Below are 24291 nucleotides of genomic sequence, written 5' to 3'. Positions count from 1 at the left end.
TACTATTATTATTATTATTATTATTATTATTATTATTATTACTAAAGCTGTCTTCACATTTTTAAAGATATTATTATTATTATTATTATTATTATTATTATTATTATTACTATTATTATTATTATTATTATTATTATTATTATTATTATTATTATTACTAAAGCTGTCTTCACATTTTTAAAGATATTATTATTATTATTATTATTATTATTATTATTATTATTATTATTATTATTACTATTAATATTAGTATTATTATTATCATCTAAGCTGTAACCCTAGTTGGAAAAGTAGGATGCTATAAGCCCAAAGGCTCCAACAGGGGAAATAGCCCAGAGAAGAATGGCAATAAGGAAACAAACTATATATGAGAAATAATGAATGAATTACTTGAGCTCAATAATAACATTGAAATAAATTTGTCACATATAAACTATAAAGAGTTATGTAAACCTGTTCAACATGAAAACATTCACTGCAAGTATGAACTTCTGACCTTCAACCGATTCAACTGCAAGATTAGGAAGGTCATATCTGGTCACAGCTGGAATAAAAATTCTTGAATACACTGTTAAAAGATCAGTAATTTTAATGGGAAATTCTCCGTAAAAATATACTGTTCTTAGCCGTATTTCAGTAAAATACGGGCGACCGTAATTTTACCATACTTTGTTATTGTATTTTACGGGTTGGTGACCGTAATATCACTCCTTTACGTCAATATATCCGTTTTTAAAAAGTAAAAATCCTGGAATAAATGTTGCCAGACATTTACCGTTTTTTAATGCAAATTTTCAACAATGTACTGTAGTGTTCAGCCTTATGCTGAAAGAAAACCGTTAGAATTAACTGCATACCTAGTAAACGATGGGACACAGTCTGGAAATATCTGATTGCAAAGGATGGTCTAAGTTACCTATAGTTGAATGTCTTGGAAACCTTCGCTTTAATTTTCATTGAATACTTCTTTTTAACATTACACTTGTTTTCCATAACCTTTACCGACATCTGTAAATTTTTACTTTTGACTTTTTATTTTCACCTGGCTTTCACCCAGGAGGCCCGGGTTCGATTCCCGGCATGGGAACCACCTGCTGCTTCCTCCGGTGCCTTAGATGACCGCGGAGGTAGCAGCAGTAGGGGATTCAGCAGTATGAAGCTTCATCTGTGGTGGAAAATGTGGGAGGTTGGGCTGTGGCACCCTAGCAGTACCAGCTGAACTCGGCTGAGTCCCTGGTTAGGCTGGAGGAACGTAGAGAGTAGAGGTCCCCTTTTTGTTTTTGTTTTGTTTCTTTGTTGATGTCGGCTACCCCCCAAAATTGGGGGAAGTGCCTTGGTATATGGATGGATGGATTTTCACTTATGAAAACATTATCTTAAACCTTCCCTCAAGGGGTTAACTACTGCACTGTAATTATTCAGTGGTTACTTTCCACTTGATAAGGATAGAAAAGGCTCTAGCAATGGTAAGTAGCTCTTCTAGGAGAAGGACACTCCAAAAACAAAAAATTTTTGTCTAGTATTCGGTAGTGCCATAGCCTCTGTAACCTCGTAGGGTAGAGTTCTGTTGCTTGAGGGTACACTCAGACATACTATTCTAACCGTTTCCTCATTTCCTTTCATCATTGTGTTTCTTTTTTGTTGGAGTCCTTTGGCTTATAACATCCTGTTTTTCCATATGGGGTTAGAGCTTAGCTATTAATAATAATGATGATAATAATAATAATAATAATAATAATAATAATAATAATAATAATAATAATAATAATTAATAGGTATTAATAATGGTAATGATAATAATAATAATAATGATAATAATAATAATTAATAGTTATTATTAATAATAATAATAATAATAATAATAATAATAATAATGATAATAATAATAATAAAATTACTGTTGTCTTCAATTTTAAGAATTTCCTCTGAGCGGTGTACAATGATTTACTGTTCTGGTGTTTTTAACCACTCAGGACTCTTACTGTTTTATTACTATTTTATTATTTTATCACTATTTTGTTATTTTATTACTTTTTCATTTTTCTATTGGGGTTTACTCTAAAATTTCTGGGACTACTAAAATCATTTTAGTTTCCCGGACTCTTTTGTTAATATTAACTTAGAGTTTTGCAGAGTAATTTTGTTGTTTTAGATGTTGCTCCTTTAAAGCTCATTTATTTTTCACGTAGCTGAGCTGCCTTGTTTTCGGTTCCTCTCGCTTTACTCTCACAGAAGTTTGTTTTGAGTCTTTTGTTTAATTATATGTTTAGCACTAGAGTATGTTTGGACTTAATGTTCTCTTTAAGATCCTTTCTCACGAGGCATTATTCGTGTATTCTTTTTTTGTAACTATCTTTTTATAGTATAATTTAGTTTGAAGTTTATTTTTTTTCAATTATTCTTTCTATGTTTTTGGAATCCTCTCTCTCTCTCTCTCTCTCTCTCTCTCTCTCTCTCTCTCTCTCTCTCTCTCTCTCTCTCTCTCTCTCTCACAAATAACTCATTTGAAATATTTGAAGAAACAATCAAATAAGTAAATAATATTTGGTGGCGCTACAAAAGTAGAGAGAGAGAGAGAGAGAGAGAGAGAGAGAGAGAGAGAGAGAGAGAGAGAGAGAGATTCTCCGTATCTTCTTATGACCGAGATCTCGTCTTCATTTATAGCTCTCTTCTATAGCAACCTGTTTATCAATCCCGTCTGAGAATTCGGGGTAAGGCGAAGCAACTGTTGATTTAAACATATCTCCTTTTTTATTCTTGGCTCTACCAAGTTAATGTTGCATAATAGAAGCTGGCACTGGCCAGGCTAAAGTGCCCCACATACTTTCCGAGGTCATTGCTGCTTACTTGCAGGGAGCATTGGCGAAATGAACAACTGAAAAACGTGATTTGAAAACAGGAAGAAGACAGTGAGAGATTTAATATTTTTCTTATGTTGTTTTTAATTATTGTTTACTTTTTTCCTTTTGGTTATTTTGAGACGATAAATTAGGCGATTTATGCCACTATGCGAAGACTTGTTGGACTTGCAGTTACATATGTGGAATTAATTCTTTTAGGCATGGAATGTAATCCTTAACATCTGCAGTAACCTGGATCAAACGCAACTGCACTTAATATTTTAGAAAAATATCAATATTTTGGAAAAAAAATTCAATATTTTACAAAAATGTCCAGAAAACTGACACGGATTAAATTGGTTGTAATAGACACAAGATAACCGAAATTGACAAACACCAACAGATTTATCAGCTCCTTGACCTGATAGAAACACAAGAATAAAATCTCAAATTATTCTAGCACATAGTACATCCACTAACTAAATTAGACACGTTCAGTGTCTTCCTCTGTTAATATGTTATGTCAATACAAGTGCTAGCGTGACACTCCTCGCAAAAGTCTGTACAGTACAACCCATGTTTTTTTACATGAACAGTGTTGAATGTCTCAAAAGACTTTGTATTTACGTCTGATTATTTTTAGTAAAACGTCAGGAGCAGGGACATTATCCATAGCTACTTTCCATTTCTATTCCAACCCCAATCATGAGGTTTAATATCACTACTCCTTAGTCAGGATATGTGTTTGGTAATAAACACGAAATGAGGGATATTTAGCTGCATCACTAATAGGCGGAATGTCTCGATTAAACATCAACACTTCTCAAATCCTATGTGACTTTGCCTTGGAACTTTTTATTTCTCAGCTCAAGAGATGCAAAGTCCGTGGTAGAGCTGAAGACCTGAGAGGCAGTTCTTCCTCCCGTTTCCTCAGATAGGAATGGTTCTGCATATTGGAAGAGGACACTTCGTTTTTAGAATACAGCTTATTTCCCTTAAGTATTCAATCTTGTCATAGTATCACATTCACACAGAAGATGCATAAATGGCGTGCCTTTAGTATTCCTCACTGAGTTGTGGACTAATTTCACCAATGTTCCAAATGGTGGCGGTGAAGTACTTCATATTGGTTTTGTGTTGCCATGAACTAGGTCTTCATGTGATGACAAAGGAGAACCGATATGTCAGTATCCTCTGCTATGACATTTAACTTCCTCCTGCACTATAAAAAGACAGGGACCTCCTCTGTATGCTTTGTGGATAACACCCTCCTCCTTCAGAGTTTCAGACAGGAATTCAATAAAACCATATTTGTTTTGTGATTTTAATAAAAATGACTCCTGATTTTCAAAGATTAAAACTTGGAAAGGTGCCAGATGAACATCTGGGATAACAATTACGCCCCTCACTCTTTTTTTATGTCACATATTTTGTTGGACGATTATTGCTGTACCCATCAAAGACAGTAATAGGTTTTTTTTTCTTACAAGAATAACACACATATACATTGTCTTCATATGTTTCTGTTGTGATCTGTTTGATGCCTCATAGCAAGGATCCACCATCAAAAACATAACATTTAGCATTATGAATTTACTCGGTTTTACTTGAAGTACCCTTTGCTATGGAATCTGTAAACTGAGCTTTAATGGGACTTCAAGGAAGTCTATCACTTGTGAACATCGATTGTGGGCTGACTTAAGAATTACTGCCTATCACAAGTAACTGCTGAAACAGTGTTTGAGGATCCACTTGCACTTCGACTCCATCTGTTACTATTTTTTACACACTGTCTTGATTTGGTGCTTCTTTCTGAATATATAGTTTGGGGGAGTTTGGCCTCCACATCATTTTGATTGTATTGTTCCCAACTTCTTTGGCAAGGTTGGCTTTTGAGTGTGGTGTAGATAATCCAGAGATTATGTTGTATAGATACAGTACACATCTGTGAAAAGACTGTGCTGTTTAAAGGTCGCTCATGAGTAGCAGAGGCAAGGGACAGTGACATTGCCCTATCGAGCAGAACAATGCCCTAGAGACTGACCATATATACATATGATCAGCGCCCAAGCCCCCCTCTCCACCCAAGCTAGGACCAAGGAGGACCAGGTAATGGCTGCTGATGATTCAGCAGATAGACCTATAGGCTCCCGCAAACCCCCCATCCTTAGCTCACAAGGATGGTAAGGTTGCAGCGACCAAAGGAACTAATGAGGTTGAGCGGACTCGAACCCTAATCTGGCGTTCACCAGTCAGGGACGTTACCACATCGGGCCACCACAACCCTTCTAGTTAATGGAAAGCTTTTGAAGTGTCTTTCTGTTTTCTCGTCCTTCTGGATTCAGTTAAGTCTTTATTTCTGAAAGTGTCTCTAAAGGTCTAAATGTCATATTTATCCAACAGAACAAACTATTACAATTTGTTTGACAAAACTCACTATTTTCATCTATTTTGCTTGGACTTAGGATTGGGTGTTTTTCCTTTTTTGTGTTTCTTGTGCATTGTATTAGCAAGTAAAGAGAAGAAAATATGTAAAATTAATGTAAAAAGTGCACTGTAAAAGGCCGATTATATAACATTTCTGTGTGAAATTAGTAGTTTAGGAATTTAAGAGATAGTGAAAGAAATGAGACAGAATTAAATTTTTTTCAAAAGGTCTACATTTCAATTTCAGTTTTAGATGAAAATCCTATAGAAACAATCTTGTGTAGAATCTAATTTCCTGTTTTTTTTTTTTTTTTTATTCTTCATACCTCTTGCCCATAAGATCCACTGTGTTGGAGAAAATTGGGAAAATATGGAAAAATGTACTGTACCCTCTGAAAAGGGTGTGTGAATTACTTTATGCAATTTCAAAGTGGCTGAACTTGCCCTATTTTGGATATGATGTTCCTAAGGGTCCAAATGACATATTCCTATAATAAAACAAACTTATAATTTGTTTTATTTGAAATAATAATTTCTATGGACTAAATACTATCTGTAGGTCTTGATACAAATACTGTCACGAGAGGTATGTTGAATAGGACTTTTGAGCGCTAATCATAATAGGCTCATGTGTACTCTAGGACATGTGTGACAGTGCAATGACCTATTCATTATCTCTGCCATTCATGAGGGACTTATAAGCTGCAAGTTGGTGCCTTGATTTAATGTCCTTCTGTTTGCCTATTATTTTTTTCATTTCAGTTTCTCACCTGATTTATGTTCGTGAGTGTGTTTTTGCTGTATCCCCTTTTTTACATATGGAAAATCTATTCTTCAAAAGGTGGAGTTGCAGCTTAGTAGCCTGTGTTTGTAATCCATATTGCAAATTTATTATTAAAATTCTGTTATTAGAGCTTTAGAATTAAGAATAAAGTTTGCAATGACGTTGCTGTCTAAAAATTAGCTTTGAATGGTATTGTCTGCTCTTATTATTATTATTATTATTATTATTTTTAATGCATATTGCTACACTATATTTGAATACTGTACTAAGGTAATAAACTCTAGCCTGTATGCTGTATTGGAAGTCACCCAGAATGAGTTTAGCCTACATCAGTCATTGTCCAAATTAAAGGAATTTGTGGATGTCATTTTTTCATGCTTCTAATATTTCTAATTTTTTCTAAAATTAAAAAAGTTAATTGTCATATGACGAGAATGTAAATGTGGTATTATCACGTTTGTTTCTGTAAGAACAGTATGTCATCAGTTTATTATTATTATTATTGTTGTTGTTGTTATTGTTGTTATTATTACTATTATCATTATCATATTTATTTTTATTATTCTTATCATATTTATTTTTATTTCAGCCACCCTGACTGTGGAAGAAGTATACAGAGACAGAGATCAGTTTGCATCCTTGGTACGAGAAGTAGCCGGAATGGATGTGGGAAGAATGGGCATTGAGATTCTGTCCTTCACCATTAAGGTAAAAAATATTGTCTCGATAATACAATCCATGCGAACCATCGCAGTTCAATAGTCCATTTAGTCTAGTTAAATTTGTACTTCACATCAGAATTGAATCCGAGACTTGGGTGAAAGGCACAGTTGGTAGCTCCCATGGTTTGATCTCAGGAGTCCTGAGTTCTGTTCTGTTGCAAAGTAGCAATTCATTTCTATTACATGTATGATTGTTTGTTAATTTCCATCAATGTAAGGATGAATATAACTATCTTGTCTTTTCTTTCTTTCATATTCTACAATATATCATATTGATTAATTTTACTGCATTGTATATCCAATCCATGCAGTATATCAACTTGTAGTATTGATGAGATTTAGGTAAACTGCATTTTTTTTTCAATGTTATATGATCATTTTATCCATTGATGCAATGTATATCAATGATTAGTGAGGCTTAGTTTGTCCATGTTAAATGTAATGATTCTGCTTGGGAATTTAAGCTATCAACTTTGTGAATTTGAATTATTTTATAACCAATACTTTTTCTTTCATCACACAGGATGTTTATGATCGAGTGGATTACCTGTCCTCACTTGGAAAGGCACAGACTGCGGCTGTCAAGAGGGATGCTGACATTGGTGTAGCTCAGGCCAATAGGGATGCTGGTATCCGGGTAAATTTACACCTTTGCACCTGTCTAAGTTGTTTTGAATATTTGTCATAATCTTAACTATATAAGGTCATTTAGGAATTGACACAATAGCCTGTTTTAGTAGATTAATAAGAGACATTATCGTGAATGTATTGCATAGTCTTGACAAGGCATAGTTTCTTTTATAAAGTCGAGGCATCATTCATGATTTCTTGTATGAAATACTATAAAGTTTTTATAGATTATCTTGTACATGATATTTTTGCAAATGCCAACAGGAAGCTGAAGCTGAGAAGTCCGCAATGGATGTCAAGTACAACACCGACACAAAGATTGAAGACAATGCCAGACTGTACAAACTTCAGAAGGCTCAGTTCGACCAGCAGATTAACACTGCTGTAAGTTTTTGTTGAAGTTTGAACACTGATATGGTGATTGTTATTTTTATTGCCATTTTCTTTTTAAATTTTAGTTATTGTACAGTTTTCATTCCTGGCTTAAATGCTCATGCATTGATATGATTATTATTATTATCATTACTACTACTACTATTGTTATGATTATATGTAAGAAAAGGTTGAATTATAGCTGTCTCTAGTAGGTTGGCCAAGGCACAACCCACTTTTAGATACTACTGTTAGAGAGTTCTTGTGGCCTTTGAGCTGTCAGATAATATAACATTGGATCTCTCTCTGGTTACAGCTCATTTTTTCTTTGCCTAGACGTATACCAAGTAGTCTGGCCTAATTTTTACACATTCTCCCCTTTCCTCATACACCTGATTAAACCAAGCAAACCAAACTATCCTTCCTCACTCAAGTGGTTAACTACTGTTATTGTTCAGTGCCTATTTTTCAATTGGTTTGGGTAGAAGACTGTATCTATGGTAAGCAGCTCTTCTAGGGGAAGGATGCTTGGAAATCAAACAAATGTTTTAGTCTTGGATAGTACCACAGCCTCTGTACCAGTGTTTTCCATTGTCTTGGGTTAGAATTCTCTTGCTTGAGGGTATATGAGGGCACAGTATTCTTCAAGTTTTCTCTTCCTCTAGCTTTTTTTTTTAAATGGCGTGTTGGGTAGCTAAATAGAAAGGCCTAAGATGCAGGTGGTTTATCAAGATGTTGCGTTTTCTCCATCTGTTCATTTATCTTTATCCAAGATGTATATTTTAAAATCATCCTTAGTGTCCTGCCTTTAGTTAAAGTGGCTATCCTGGTAGTTATCAATCCTTGTATGGTGGGTTGGCTCTGGCATGTTAACCAGTTTCACCCAACATTTTTTTTGTATTCTCTAGGTAGCATTTTTATTTGTTTTTGTATGTAGTCATGTGCATACAGTACCTATTATATCTGATATCATTATTGTTTAACTTGTTTTCAAGTATGATGAGACCTTTTTATTATTTTTAATTCCTATTCTATTTGGAGATATTGAGCAAAATCGAGGACTATTGCATCCCAGACCTTGTCAATGTCAGCTATTGTATTTCAATAATGTAATTGCAGAATACATGGCAATATTAGAGACCTTATAGTAGCTTCCAGATGATATGATATTTTATTAGTGTATGTTCAAAAATTTATATTTTCCAAAAGAGACACTTGTCTGAGCTGCTTATTCCAGGTTTTAAGAAACCAATAGCAACTATTATTTGTGCTCCTTTGGTCAGAATCTAGACTTGAATGATGTATAGTATTTTCAGTTGTCTTCTTACCACTATGGTAAAGATACAAGATGATAGAAAGGCCCGTCTTCTGGTTTTTGGGGATTTCAATAGGGAATTTACACATAGGTAAAGGTTAAGTTCTGTTTTTTCTACTGATTGCCATAGCTAAAGAGCTTTTACTTGGCTTCTGAATCAGGTTGTGAGTCTGGTAATTGATTGGACCTAGTATGCACTGATGTTATAACAAGCAATGTTTGTCCTTTAGTTGGGTTGTCTGTTTATGCCTTGGTTTTATTAGTAATTAAGATTGAGAAGCTTATCCATAATGTGTCATAATCTTATAAGATAGATATAAAATCTCAATCATACTGGAATAGCATTTTGAGAGATCTTGGGCATTTGAATTGGCCACAAATGTATAAAGATGTTGAGCCTGGTGTTCTCTTAAATGAAAACCTGGTCATCATAATTGATGGACGCATCCCTTCTTGTTTGTTAAAATATCAATGATCTTTGTAGAAATGCTTATTTGGAGAAACAGGAGGCTTATCAACTTTGTAAAAAAGACATATTAGACTTGGAATACTATACAGTCCTCTGCTAAGAGCTGTTGCTCAGATGGTTTATGCTTCAACTGAAAAGGAATGTAATTTGGCGCAAAAGAAATAGTTTCTGGTACAATCAGGAGCATAAAAGGTGGGCTACCCTCAAATCCCCACTCTTTGGTGTAGACTTAACAGTTCTTCCTTTCCTTACACCTGGTGGATCTTTCTCATATTTTCCAAAGGAAAATGCAACCCTTCTGACTGACGACTATAAGCTGAGTGATAATAAACTTTATCCTCCTCCTTTTTGTTTTCTTGAAGCTAAGCTAACTAGCTTAGCTTTTGAGTCCCTTGAAATTAGAACACTTTTACAGGACCTAGATACTTATTTCAGTGCTGACCCAAATATTATTTTCCTTTGTTATTTAGAAAGACGGTTTATTTCTTTTCTGCTAAGTTGTCTATTCTTTTTCACAAGTTAGCAAGATGTTCTTTTTAAATTTGTTGGAGAATTGATAATATTACTCCATTGATTTAATGAGTTTTTGGTGGCTCTAGCCCTCCTGATCACTGCCTAATTTTCATAACTCATATTATCTAAGGTTTATTTCAACATGATTTGGCCAAACTTCTAAATAAGTTTGCTAAAGGTAATCATCCATTCTCTTGTTTACAGTTTGGCTTTTGCAGAGGTCTTCGAGCATGTGATGCCCTTACAATTTCCCTTGGTTGTGGTTAGGAAGCTCATATGATTGGTCTTGATTACAGTGTTTTGACCATGTTAATCATGAGGCATTTGCTTTCAAACTTAAACGATTGTATAGAGTAGTTGTTGATGGGCACCATAGTAATTATGGGAATATAATATTTTGTGTTCCTCAGGGTTATGTTCTTTGTGCAACACAAATATGTGGTTTAGCCTGGAAGACAATCTTGTTACTTATGCAGACTTGCTGCTCTGCATCAATTCAATCTCCTGAAGGTAGACCTATTCTTTTTTTAATCCATTGATAAGATATAGCTAAAATTAGTGTGGTACAAATTATAGGTCATGAAGTTGACCTCAACATAACCCAAAGTATGATGGTAAAAAGGCCAAGGACAGTGGCTCCTCAACATATTTTTCTTTGCATTGGCAATATTTCTTTAACTATATATAACTCATTCAACATTTTAGACAATTCTGGATTGCAAATTTACTTTGAGGAACAAAGTTGGTCTATTTCTTCTTCAATTGCACAAAAAAATTAGCACAATGAGAATGTATTAAGATTTCCGGTGATCAATCTATTCAGAGATGTTTTAATTCTTTAATTCTACCATGTTTTGATTATTGTTCTCCTGTTTGGTCTTCAGTTGCTGACTCTCATCTTAATTTGTTGGACAAAAGCTTATGGTCTGTTAAATTCCTTATTCCTGTTCTTGCTATTAATCTCTGGCACTGTCGTTCAATTAGTTCTTTGTGCATGTTGCAAAAGATTTTTCTTAATCCTGACCACCCTTCGTATTCAGCTCTTCCCCAGACTGTACTATTGTGTATATGGTAGTTTGTTGTTAATTCTATCTACTAGTTTTTCCATCTCTATCATAAGATACAATACTACTCAGTATTTTAGAAGTTTTATTCCATCTGTGACCAGATTGTGGAATGATCTTCCTATTCTGGTATTTGAAAAGATGAAACTTCAGAAGTTCAAACCTGTTGAAAATGCTTTTCTGTTGAACAGGTCAACATAAATCTCATTTCATAGGTTATACATGACTGATCTATTTTAATGTTGTTACTGATCTTATTTTTTTTTGGTTACTTGTCATATATAGTTTATTTGTTATTTCTCCATCTTTTTTCTGCACTGGGCTGCTTTCCTTAGTGGAACCCTTAGGTTTGTAGCATCCTGCCTTACCGACAAGGGTTATAGCTTGGCAAGTAATAGTACTTTAATAATAATAATAATAATAAGTGATGACTAACCCCTGCACTTAAGTCTGTTTGCTTACTAGATTTTAATTTATCTAATAATTTCAGAAAGCAGAAGCCCAGTTGGCCTACGAATTGCAAGCTGCGAAAACACGACAAAAGATTCGAAGCGAAGAAATTGCCATTGAAGTCGTGGAAAGGAGAAAGCAGATTGAGGTAGGTTATTCCTTTTATTTCTATAAGAAATTATTTTTAGAAGTTTCATGAGCAAGTTTACGTAATTTAGCACCGCATAAATTGTCTGTAGATACTGTTGCACAAATATGATATTGAAACTGGTAATATTTCTGTTTTGTTTTGCAGAATTTTTCCACTGTCTTTTAAGATAATATTACTTTATTTTATAGAGAGATAAATTAGAAATCAAAGAGTATATTACAACCATCCATCATTTATAGATATTGAACCGATACCTTGTACGTGTGCTGTATTTTAACTAGTTCATGCTCCATTGAGCAATCATTTCCTTTATTCACTTTTTATTTAGGGTATAAAGTTTCAGCCATCTCTTTCTCTTATTTTTTTATACCATACAAGATCCAATCCTTTAGGCAACCCTTTTAAAAGTTTAGTAATTCAGTGTTGCCTTTGGGGTGAACCAGTGAGATTCAATTATATTAGTTGTTTCCTGGTTCTAGCAGCCCATCCTAATATAGTAATACCTCAGGATATGAAAGTTTCTGCATACGAAAAACTCACTTTACAAAAAGACAAACAAAGATTTTTTCGCCTTGTATCACGAAAAAATACTCAGGATATGAAATGAAATTCACGCTTTTAGGTTAGATGTATTGAATGATTCGAATGTATTTGGCTCTATTTCATTCTGTTTCATCATATGAAAAAATCATGATATGAAAGCCGCCCGAGAATTAATTAATTTCGTATCCGGTGGTATTACTGTAGGTAAGGGTAATTGGGTCATCGTTCACTTGATGCTGCTATTTCACCATTCCTCTTTCTATAAGGTAATATTTCATCTGGAAAAGGAGAGGTTTGAATGTATTGAAGTTAAATATTTTGTAAGTGTGGCACAAACATTAATAAGTTTGTTGGTGATATTTTCTCCACTTTGCATAAGCTGTTTGACATACAGTATTCAAATGTTTATCATGTTTTCATATTAGAAAAGATTAAGCCCAAAAGAAGCACATTTGGGAGTGAAGTAATTTTTGCTTCATAATACAATCAGATTACTGTATGTTGTCAGAGCTTTCGGTAAAATATCGGGAGTTCTCACTCTTGAACAACATTCACTATCACTAACTGCATCACTTAATTTACGCTTTATGGACACTTGGTTGTCATTTTTTACTTTCTTACGTTCAATTTTGACAAAGAACTTACCTAGGGTTGATTGATTTGTCATTCTCCTTGTAATTTCATGTTCATAGGACATCACATTGTCATTATTAGATAGATTCAGAATATGGCCTGATGAAACCGTATCTTTTATAGTTTCAGAGGCTTTCTTTTACTGTTTTCTTAACATATCGGCGTTCTCTTGATACTTATGCTTATTCAGTTCCAATACCATTGCTTTTTCGTAAAGTGTTTTTGGTAATTATACCACCTTTTAAGTGCTTCTCATCAATCCACGTAAACAGATAACGTTTAGTGTTAAGATCATGTTGCGTTTCTTAATCACGTTGGGGAGCTATTGTAATGATACTGTTAGCTTTATAACCCATCACAAAATGTCTTTATGGTGAACAATAGCGATCACAACTTGACATGCAGTCTTATCTGTACAAAAATAATTCCAAAGATTTGAGTGAAAGATAATTCTTCTACTAGTGCTGCTGGGAGAGTGAAAGAGTTAGGCTCTGAGCAAGGGGGGTTTTTCGAGTTAATACAAAAAGAGAATGTTGAAAAAAGCCTATGAACACTGCAGGGGTGGGGTATGGATACGTGTGCTAATGTTGTTAGTACTTTTGCCCAAAATATACGAATACAGACAAAAAGTATTGGTCTGCGATACAATGAATGCATACCGAAACGAACTTTCATTGTCTTACCATACAGAAATGAATGTGTTCCTAGTTACTGATAAACTGAGGCATTTCATTGTACTGTATGCAGTTCAGTACTGTATTAGAAAAAATTTATGAGTGCTGTACAAGAAGCAGGAAAAATGGTTTATTATTAAGCTTCTTTATTAGTTGTTTATAAATTTTTTGAAGATTCATCTCTTTTGTTCAATTATACATACCGGGACTGAAAACATTGATTTCTTTCCTTCAGATTGAAGAACAGGAAATCAAGCGAAAAGAGAAGGAATTGATTGCCACTGTTCGTCTCCCTGCAGAAGCCGAAAGTTACCGAGTGGAAACCATTGCACAAGGTAGACGGACTCAGGTATGTGTCTGCAAGAAATAAGATTTTTTTTTCAAGTTGGAAAGCAAGTAGAATATAGTTTAGATATTTTTTAAGTGATTGTGATTCCATGAAGAGAGTTGTTAACTTTTTTAAAACTATACAGTTTATTTTCCTATTTCTTATCCATTAGACTGTTGAGGCAGCTAGAGCTGAAGCTGAAAGGATCAAGCGTATTGGTGAATCAGAGGCTTATGCAGTCGAAGCCGTTGGTAGAGCTGAAGCAGAAAGCATGAAACTTAAGGCCAATGCTTACAAACAGTATGGTGAAGCTGCAATCATGTCTATGGTGTTGGAGAGCTTACCACAGGTATGTTATTTTGAAAAGGCACTGTTGCATATTTTACATATTTTATTTTTCAAATGATTTACATATATATTTACTCAATAGTTTGCAGGTTTCAGGGTAACTTTTCAGTATTATTACCCCTACAGTTTCCATTGGCGTTGAATTTTGCTTCAAGATGCTAATGATTTTCATTATTCATAAGAACAAATTTTTTTTTTTTAGTTATAGGGGTATTTTGTTTAATCTAATTAATGTTGGAATGATCTTTTGTAGTAATATTAGGAAACAGCAATAAGAAAAATATTCAACCATTCTGGTACTGAACCTTTGCTTTTTTTTGCTGCATTGTATGTAAAGAGTTATGTGCTGAGAATCTTCATGTTTGATATATATTTACTTCCAATAGCAACATGACATCCTCGACCATAGGTTTTTGTAGATCTGTAGAGGGCCATGCAAGATTTAAAAACTCTTGTCCGTGTGTAATGCGTCTATTCTTTTTTCACAGATTGCTGCAGAGGTTGCTGCTCCACTTGCTAAGACTGAGGAAATTGTTATGGTCGGAGGTGGAGACTCCATCACCAATGCTATCTCGAAAGTGTGTGGCGAATTACCTCCAGCCGTCCATGCCCTCACAGGAGTTGACCTGTCTAAGGTGAAATTTTGAATTATTTTATAACAGGTTTGGTATTAAAAGCAATATGTGTCTAATAATCTGTTAACCTTTCTAACTAAAATGCTTTCTTGCAAACTTCGTTTTTCCATAGAGTTCTTCCATATGTCTATTATAACTGATTTCTTTCCTTATACCATTTCATATTTCACCTTAGTCAGGTCAGTTCCCTTTTGAAAGTTTTAAGACTTTTTACTGTAGAAATACATTCTTGCATTTCTGAACTGGAAATTCCTGAGAGTTATACCATTTTCAAGTTCTAACAGCATGCCTTCTCTCAGTCCTAACCTGTTTAACCCTTTTACCCCCAAAGGACGTACTGGTACGTTTCACAAAAGCCAACCCTTTACCCCCATGGACGTACCGGTACGTCCTTGCAAAAAAATGCTATAAAAATTTTTTTTTCATATTTTTGATAATTTTTTGAGAAAATTCAGGCATTTTCCAAGAGAATGAGACCAACCTGAACTCTTTATGACAAAAATTAAGGCTGTTAGAGCAATTTAAAAAAAATATGCTGCAAAATGTGCCGGGAAAAAAAATACCCCCCTGGGGGTTAAGGGTTGGAAATTTCCAAATAATCTGGGGGTAAAAGGGTTAATTTACTGTAGAACAGATACTATACCATCTCAAAGGCTTCAGCTGGTATATTAAGAGAATGAAACTTTTTCTCAAGATATATTTTCTTCTTTGAGTTACTGCCTGAATACACATTGTTCCTTCCCAGTGATAACCTGTTCAGTGTAGTACTGATATTCTGCCTTATTATGACAAGCATCTATACGGTGCTGTGGAATGCAATATTATTACTGTACGTGTTGTTTATGATTTTAAACTGAAGCGTCATTATATTTTTAACATATTTTGGAGTTAAAGATGTGTTTTCCATATTAATATGCTCTTTACTCTTACTTTTTTAATATTTTAGCAACTTGTTGTCATTAATTTTTGTTCATTTTACTATTCCGTCTATATGGTGATTATGAAATGTTTTGAATTAGACAAAATAGGTATGTAAAGATTGATGGAAATATTTTTGTTTTAAAATTAAGATATTTATAATGCATTATGATTTATTTTTAATACAAGCAGGTTTATGACCTCTATAGATACTGTTCCATAAATCATAAACTATAATGATCAGAAACAAAACTCTTTTGAAAACTAAAACTTATTAAAAAGGCACCCAAAGTATGGTCCTTTAACATCAAGCTTTTGAGATTGTTTGGGTGTCCAAACTTCACCTAAGGCTGTAAGTTTTTTTATTGTTTATAGACACAACAATGTTTTCTTTTATTGCTCACTGTTAAATTTATTTATCGTGGTATAATGGTGGTTGGAATGGCATTTTGAATTTAAATGCCTCTACCTTTTAGTATGTTGGAACATGGAAAAGAACAAAAATAAAGTCAAAATGGAACATTTAAGTGGGTCGAATGTTATATCTTGAAGGTTGGGAATAGGGTGATGCTATTGGAACCTAAGGAAATGAACATATAAACTACTAAAGTTCTATTTTACTTTTACTGTTTAGAAGTTCATGATATGAGAAAATCCTCTTTGGCAACTTTAAGGAAAACATTTAGTATCTTTTAAAAAATATCCAATACATGTTAGTTTTCAATATTAAACTTACCCGATGATCATGTAGCTGTCAACTCTGTTGCCCGACAGAAATCTACGGTCGGGATACGCCAGCGATCGCTATACAGGTGGGGGTGTACACAACAGCGCCATCTGTGAGTAGGTACTCAAGTACTTCTTGTCAACAAGAACTCAATTTTTCCTCTGTCGTGCCACCGGCAAGACCTACTAATACGCCGTCCCTAACTGGATTTGTTTTCACAACTTTTTGGTGAAGTACACTATTCCAGTTTTGAGCTTTCGCTATGCAGGGGTTTTATCTTCATTTCAAAACTTGAACTCGTTTTGGATAGATTTAATTATAGTGACGAAGAGAGTATGGACTCTCTTTCACTTTTAAATGGCCGACCCTTCCCTTAGACGGAAGTGTTGGTGTCGAAGAGAGTATAGACTCTCTTTCACTTTTAATGACCCACCCTTCCCTTAGACGGAAGTGTGTTTAGGTTTTTGGTAATTTTGCTTAACAAAGTTATAGATTTATTTTATATCTCTCCGCCATTTATAGGCCTCTTCGATTAACTTTCCATTTATTATAAACTTATAAAAATTAATTTTTATGTTTGTTTATATGCGACCTTTCCTAATAGTAGGCGGTCCTTACTTGGAACCGAAGTTAATTAACATTGAGCCCGTCATATCGTTTTTCCTGTTAAGATTTTATGCTATTTTAATTTTAACGTTTTTGAAAGAATTTCTTTGATAGTCTCGTACTGTTTTCAAAGTTGAACTAACGTTTAGTTTAGTCTCCGCAGTTGTTGACGTTCAGAACGTTCAACTTGCGCTCTATCGTTACGATAGAGAGAGAGTATTTCACGGTTTCACGTTGCAGTAAGAGTAAACCGATTCTAGCGTTTCGTTCATTCTTTCTTAGCTTAAATGGTTTTAATTCTAATAAAGGAACTTTTTATTTGGGAAACCTTTCAGTTTTTTTCCTTTAACAAATAATATGTTTTAACGATATATAATTGGGCTCATCTCTCAGGTTCTAAGTCAAGAGAGAGAGAGAGAGAGATAGAGACGGAGGGAGAGAGAGGAGGATAAACGTTTCGTTCAAGCGGGTAACGTTGTTCTCGTTTTTTACTCTTCTCCCTAGTCGCTATAGGGGAAGAAGGTAAAACGTTTCTAGAGTTTTATTCTTGTTCCCAGGCTTTTTGCGGTGAGAGATTTTAAACGTAGTTTATTTGATCTAGTGTTTAGTCTCTTTTCCAGCCACTGAATTCTTTATCTTTCATTATGTTTTTCTGTTACATTGTAAACTGTTTTCGCAATTACTACCTTTTAATGAAGGATAGGATTGCGTGTTTCAGGTACAAACCACTTAAAGTTTCGAGTTCAGTGAAATAAGTGCAAACAGAAAATCAAAAGTGATAAAGTGATATGCGCAAAGTGTTACAGTGTTGCGTTCGAGGGTTCGTTTGTTCGTGCCAGTTGTTCACCTAGTCCGATACCTCTTACAAGCTCCCAAGCCCAGGGGAGAAGTAATGTCGAAGGACTTATGGGTTCCACAGGTCTTGATCGACGAACAAACGTTTCCCTCCGTGGTTTCGGGTGTATCTACACACGTTGCCGACGTGATCACCCCACCCACACAAAGACGAGAGAGCCCATTTATTCCTCGTCTGCGGAAGAGGTTTCTCGCAGAAACCATGGACCAAATCTTGCAGCTTTTAAGTGCAAGTCGGTCCCTTCCGCGCAAGTCCAACGGCCTAGGTGTAGCCACTGGGTCAGTTCGGACTCGCTGCAGTACGACAACTGCACATCTCCCAAGAGAGGCAAGGTGGTACCGCAACAGGCAGTAACTCCGTCTGTTGCCGCACCAGCTGTTTTAGACCCTCAGTCACAACGGACAGTAGCTCCGTTTGTTGTTGTCTTTCATAGACCCTAGTGGTCCATGCTGCAGACTATACAGTCTCAGCTTGCTCCTTCATGCAGGAGTATCGTGCTGGAAGGTTGACAATGCACCTGTTAACCTACAACCCGCCGAGGTTGTGCGCTCAGCAGATACTGCGGCTGCCTGCTCCCACACTCCACCTGTGAGAGCTCCACCACCGATGCGCAGTCCACCCTGCCAGACGCATGTTCTTGCTGCACCTTCTGTTAACATGCGTGAGCTACCGCATCAGCAGTGGGAAGGTTCTGTAGAGCTGCCGGGTTCCAGCACTATGCGGCATTCTCCGCAACCCATGCAGCATGCGCCGCATACCTTACAGCATGCTCCGCAGACCATGCAGCATGCGCCGCATACCTTACAGCATGCTCCGCATACCTTACAGCATGCTCCGCATACCATACAGCATGCTCCTCAACCCACCGCAGCCCCTCCCACACACCAGCCCTCTGCTTTTGTTGTTGCCAGCTCCCACACTCCGACTGCGGAGAAGGTTGACGATGCACCCGTGGGCCTACACCTCCCACGGTTGTGCGCCCGGCATGGCTTCCTGCTCTCACACTCTTGTTGTGAGAGCTCCTCCACCCATGCACAGTCAACCCTGCCAGATGTATGATGACTCCCACACACAGAGCACTCCGTTGCCGTGCGTGAGCTACCACAAGCTGCCGTGTTTTGACACGGTGTGTCAGCCTCCGCAACACACTGTGGTTACCGCCACTCGCCCGCAGCTAACTAGTCAGTCAGGAGTTGAGGCTTCCCCACACAACTTTGGTTGTTGCCAACTCACAGACTGTCAAACAGTTACATGACGTTGCCTTCTGGTCTGCTACTTATACACCAGTGCTGTATGTCCTCACGCTCCTGTTGTGGTTGACAGTTCAGTTTTTGACAGTTCACAGACTGTCAAGCAGTTTCATAACGTTGCCTTCTGGTCTGCTGCTTTTGCACCAGTGAAACCCTCACTGAGAGAACCTAGCTTTTCTCGGATATGGTTCCTGTAGATGAGAAAGTGCTGTTCTCCCTCCTTCTGATATTCCCTTGAGGACTCTGTCATTTGGAGAGGAGCCTTAAGCTGCTTAGCCTCCTATGGACTTTAATTTAAGCATAACATGCTTCCAGGGAGGGTAAATGGTTCCGCTTCAGTCGCTAACCCCGTCTGTTGCCACACCTGCTCCCATAGACCTTGGGCTTTGTTGCAAGACATGCAGTCCAAGCTTAGTCCTTGATAGAGGATTTTTTACGGAGAAGAACCTTCTTGCCAACGACCTTCCTACCGGTTGGTTGTACGCCCTGTTGACGCTGAGGTATCCTACTCACGTCCGCCAGTTGAGATGGTTCCTCCACCGGTGCGACCCAGTGTGGGTTGCCAGTCGCACGTTGACGTTAAGCTACTCTCGGAGGTGGTTGTGGACGTTCAGTGTGTCACTGGGAAGACGTTCAACAACCAGCAGAGGTGACTTGTTGTGACGCAGTGCGGCAACCTCAGCAACCCGATAAGGGGTTGTCTGTACTACCCAGACAGTCTAGACAGTTTCGGGTTGTTGCTGTACTTCCTCGCATCCCCATGGTTGGCAGTTCACAGACTGTGCAGCAGTACCATGATCTTGTGTCCGGCTCAGTCACGCATCCACCAGTGCGACCGGATTCAGCGAGTCAGACGTTGCCCACTCCGTTGCCGTTTCCTCATCAGTTTCGGATGAGGAACCCTCTGATGAGAACATGGCTGAACAAGAAGATCAATCCCCAGCCCTGCTATCCATCCAGAAGATGCTGAAGAAGGAATACGGCCCTGTCAGGCTGTGGATGAGTCTGGTTAGGACACTGTCATCCGTGGTTCAATTGGTGTCACTTGGAAGACTACACCTCCGTCCTCTTCGGTTTCATCTAGCTCTTCACTGGAAAAGGACAAGACGCTAGAAGCGGTCTCGATCCCGGTTTCCGGAAGATAAGTCTGGTCTAACCTGAGGAAAGGACTTTATCAACCTTTTATAGGGTCTTCCCCTGACTGTTCAGACTCCCAACCACGTTCTCTTCTCAGACGCATCGGACGTAGGCTGGGGTGCGACCTTAGGCGGTAGGGAATGCTCGGGATTATGGAACTCGAGTCAAAGGACAATGCATTTTAACTGCAAGAAGCTTCTGGCAGTACGTCTGACCTGGAAAAGCTTCAGGTCTCTCCTTCAAGACAAAGTAATGGAGGTCAACACGGACAACTCCCTGCTTTGATGTTCATCTCCTAGCAAGGAGGGACCTACTCTCTGACATGGTGCGAGTTCGCTAGTGACCTCCTCTCCTGTTCAACAGGTCTAGACTTTTCACTAGTAACAATTTCTTCCAAGGCAACTTGAATGTCTTAGCAGTTTGTCTCAGTAGGAAGGGACAATAATTCCAACATATTGGACCCTCCACAGAGATGTATGCAAGAGACTTTGGGTCACCTGGGGCCAGCCAACCATAGATCTCTTCGCAACCTCGATGTCCAAGAGGCTCTCAATACTTTGCTCACCTATCCCGGACCCAGCAGTGGTTCTTTTAGATGCCTTTCTACTAGATTAGTCTCATCTAGATCTATATGCATTCCCTCCGTTCTAGATTGTCAATAAGGTACTGCAGAAGTTTGCCTCTCACGATGGGACAAAGTTGACACTAGTTGCTTCCCTCTGGCCCGCGAGAGAATAACTTACCGAGGTACTTCGATGGCTAGTAGACGTTCCCAGAACTCTTCCCCTAAGGGTGGACCTGCTACGTCTGCCACGCGTAAGAAGGTACTCCAAGGCCTCCACGCTCTTCGTCTCACTGCCTTCAGAGTATCGAAAGACTCTTGAGAACTAGAGGTTTTTTCGAAGGAGGCAACCAGAGCGATTGTTAGAGCAAGGAGAACATCCACCCTTAGAGTCTACCAATCGAAGTGGGAAATCTTCCTAAACTGGTGCAAGTCAGTATCCGTATCCTCGACCAGTACCTCTGTAACTCATATAGCTGACTTCCTCTTATATCTGAGGAAAGAGCGATCTCTTTCAGCTCCCACTTTCAAGGGTTACAGAAGCATGTTGGCATCAGTCTTCCGTCACAGAGGCTTAGATCTTTCCAACAATAAAGATCTACAGGACCTCCGTAAGTCTTTTGAGACCACGAAGGAGCGTCGTTTGGTTACACCTGGTTGGAATTTAGACGTGGTTCTAAGATTCCTTATGTTAGACAGGTTCGAACCACTTCAATCAGCCTCCCTGAAAGATCTCACCTTTAAGACTCTTTTCCTGATATGCTTAACCACAGCTAAAAGAGTCAGTGAGATTCATGCCTTCAGCAAGAACATCGGATTTTCATCCGAAACGGCTACATGTTCTACATCTTGGTTTTCTAGCCAAACACGAGCTGCCTTCTCGGCCTTGACCAATATCGTTCGTTATTCCAAACTTATCGTATGGTTGGAAATGAACTAGAAAGAGTATTATGTCCTGTAAGAGCTCTTAAGTTCTATTTTAAAAACCTTTACGAGGCCCGTCTGAAGCTTTATGGTGTTCAGTTAAGAATTCATCTTTGCCTATGTCAGAGAATTCTTTATCCTATTATTTTCAGACTGTTAATACGAGAAGCTCATTCCCTTCTGAATGAGGAAGACCAAGCTTGGCTGAAGGTAAGGACACACGAAGTTAGAGCTATCACAACTTCCTTGACCTTTTAATAAAATAGATCTCTGCAAAATATTTTCGACGCAACCTTTTGGAAAAGCTAATCAGTGTTCGCGTCTTTTATCTTAAGAATGTCCAGTCTCTTTACGAGAACTGCTACACTCTGGGACCATTCGTAGCAACGAGTGCAGTAGTGGTGGGGGCTCCACCACTACAATTCCCTAATTCCAGAACCTTTTTAATCTTTCTCTTGAAATATTTCTGGGTTGTCCGGAAGGCTAAGAAGCCTTCCGCATCCTGGTTGATTTGGCGGGTGGTCAAATTCTTTCTTGAGAAGCGCCTAGATTAGAGGTTGTGATGAGGTCCTTTAGTATGGGTTGCAGCCCTTCATACTTCAGCACCTAGGAGTCGCTCAGCATCCTAAGAGGATCGCTAGGCTCAGTAAGGAAGACGTACTTAAAAAGGCAGAGTAATGGTTCAAGTCGACTTCCTTACCAGGTACTTATTTATTTTATGTTTGTTATTTTGAATAACGGCTAAAATAAGATTCGGGATACTTAGCTTCTTTGTTAACATGTATGCTGGTCTCCACCCACCACCCTGGGTGTGAATCAGCTACATGATCATCGGGTAAGTTTAATATTGAAAAATGTTATTTTCATTAGTAAAATAAATTTTTGAATATACTTACCCGATGATCATGAATTTAAGGACCCGCCCTTCCTCCCCATAGAGAACCAGTGGACCGAGGAGAAAATTGAGTTCTTGTTGACAAGAAGTACTTGAGTACCTACTCACAGATGGCGCTGTTGTGTACACCCCCACCTGTATAGCGATTGCTGGCGTATCCCGACCGTAGATTTCTGTCGGGCAACAGAGTTGACAGCTACATGATCATCGGGTAAGTATATTCAAAAATTTATTTTACTAATGAAAATAACATTTTTCAAACTTACATTTTTTAATCAAATTAAAAAATGTTTCTTAATGAAAAGATATACAGTGTTTACTGTATACTTATGAGAAATATATATACGTAGAGGATAAGGAGTGAAAATCCTCTTTAGCAACTTTAAGGAAAACATTTAGTACCTTTTAAAAAATATCCAATACTTGTTAGTAATCAAACTTAGATTTTTTAATCAAATTTTAAATAAATGTTATTTATTGAAAAGACATACAGTATTTACTGTATACTTATGAGAAATATATAAAACTAGATGGTAAAGAGGATGGAAAACTCGATAATCCCAAGTAGATTAGAGCCACATATAGATTTGTTTTCCTAATTGACTGAATTTTCTCTTACTTTCAGGTGCTAGGAAAGATTCCTGGTGCATCCGTCTCGCCAACCGCTGCCCCCAGAGTTGCCCCCACTGCTGTTTAGATTTTTAATTTTAGTGACATGTTTTTATTAAAGTTAGATCGATTTATTTTTCATCATTTTCTTGTCGTAATGTACATTAAATATCTTATAGCTAAGGCAACACATTTTTTTTTTTTTTAATGGAGGTTTTCAGTATGTATAAGAAAGAAAAACACTTCAACTTTATTCGGATGTTGGAAATATTGTTGGTCAACTATTCTATGTTATATATCGTCGTCGTCGTCGTCGGCGCCCACTCATGTCCGAGTATTGGGTTCTGTCGTTAGCCATCAGCCTCCTATCTGTGGGGTGGGTGCTTATGTCAGAGTTATATATACATAGGAAGAAAAACCATTCTTAAATGTAAAATTTGACCATGTGCAATGTACTTTCTTCTGTTTCTGATACCTTTGTTACTGTATAAATCATGGCATACCATGCAAATGTTTAAGATACAGTGATCACAAAACTGAATTCTTTTATGGGACACAATTAAAGACTTATTAAAGGTACTGTAGTTCTGTTTGGTAAATTGCATTTGCACCACCACCATCATCTGACAATATAAGAAACTTGGGGCATTTTAACAATAGGATTTTTGTCGGCGTGGAAATCACGAATGTATTTCATTAATATTGTTTTCAGTGAATTTGTTTCCCATGATATATTTTTCATACCTTGTCTTGAGAGTTGAGTAATTTACAGAATATAGCAAGTATTTAGATATACTGTAATGTATAAGTATTATATATATATATATATATATATATATATATATATATATATATATATATATATATATATATATTTATATATATATGTATATATATATATATATATAT

General features: G+C 37.0%; 1 protein-coding gene across 1 annotated transcript in view; it reads left to right on the top strand.

Moving 5' to 3' along the window:
• Flo2 (flotillin-2) overlaps positions 1-23961 on the top strand; it is a 92631-nt gene extending 68670 nt beyond the window's left edge. Inside the window, exons 4-11 of the mRNA XM_068370066.1 lie at positions 6641-6759; positions 7297-7410; positions 7668-7787; positions 11627-11734; positions 13823-13936; positions 14088-14264; positions 14752-14898; positions 23399-23961. Coding sequence (XP_068226167.1) covers positions 6641-6759; positions 7297-7410; positions 7668-7787; positions 11627-11734; positions 13823-13936; positions 14088-14264; positions 14752-14898; positions 23399-23470 — 971 coding nt within the window. The 3' untranslated portion in view covers positions 23471-23961. The remainder of the gene's footprint in view (positions 1-6640; positions 6760-7296; positions 7411-7667; positions 7788-11626; positions 11735-13822; positions 13937-14087; positions 14265-14751; positions 14899-23398) is intronic.
• Positions 23962-24291: the final 330 nt, after the last annotated feature.

The sequence above is a fragment of the Palaemon carinicauda genome, chromosome 3 (genome assembly GCF_036898095.1).
Source record: "Palaemon carinicauda isolate YSFRI2023 chromosome 3, ASM3689809v2, whole genome shotgun sequence".
Lineage (NCBI taxonomy): Eukaryota > Metazoa > Arthropoda > Malacostraca > Decapoda > Palaemonidae > Palaemon > Palaemon carinicauda.
The sequence above is the reverse complement of the archived record's forward strand: the minus strand, read 5'-3'. Positions and strand labels throughout refer to the sequence as shown.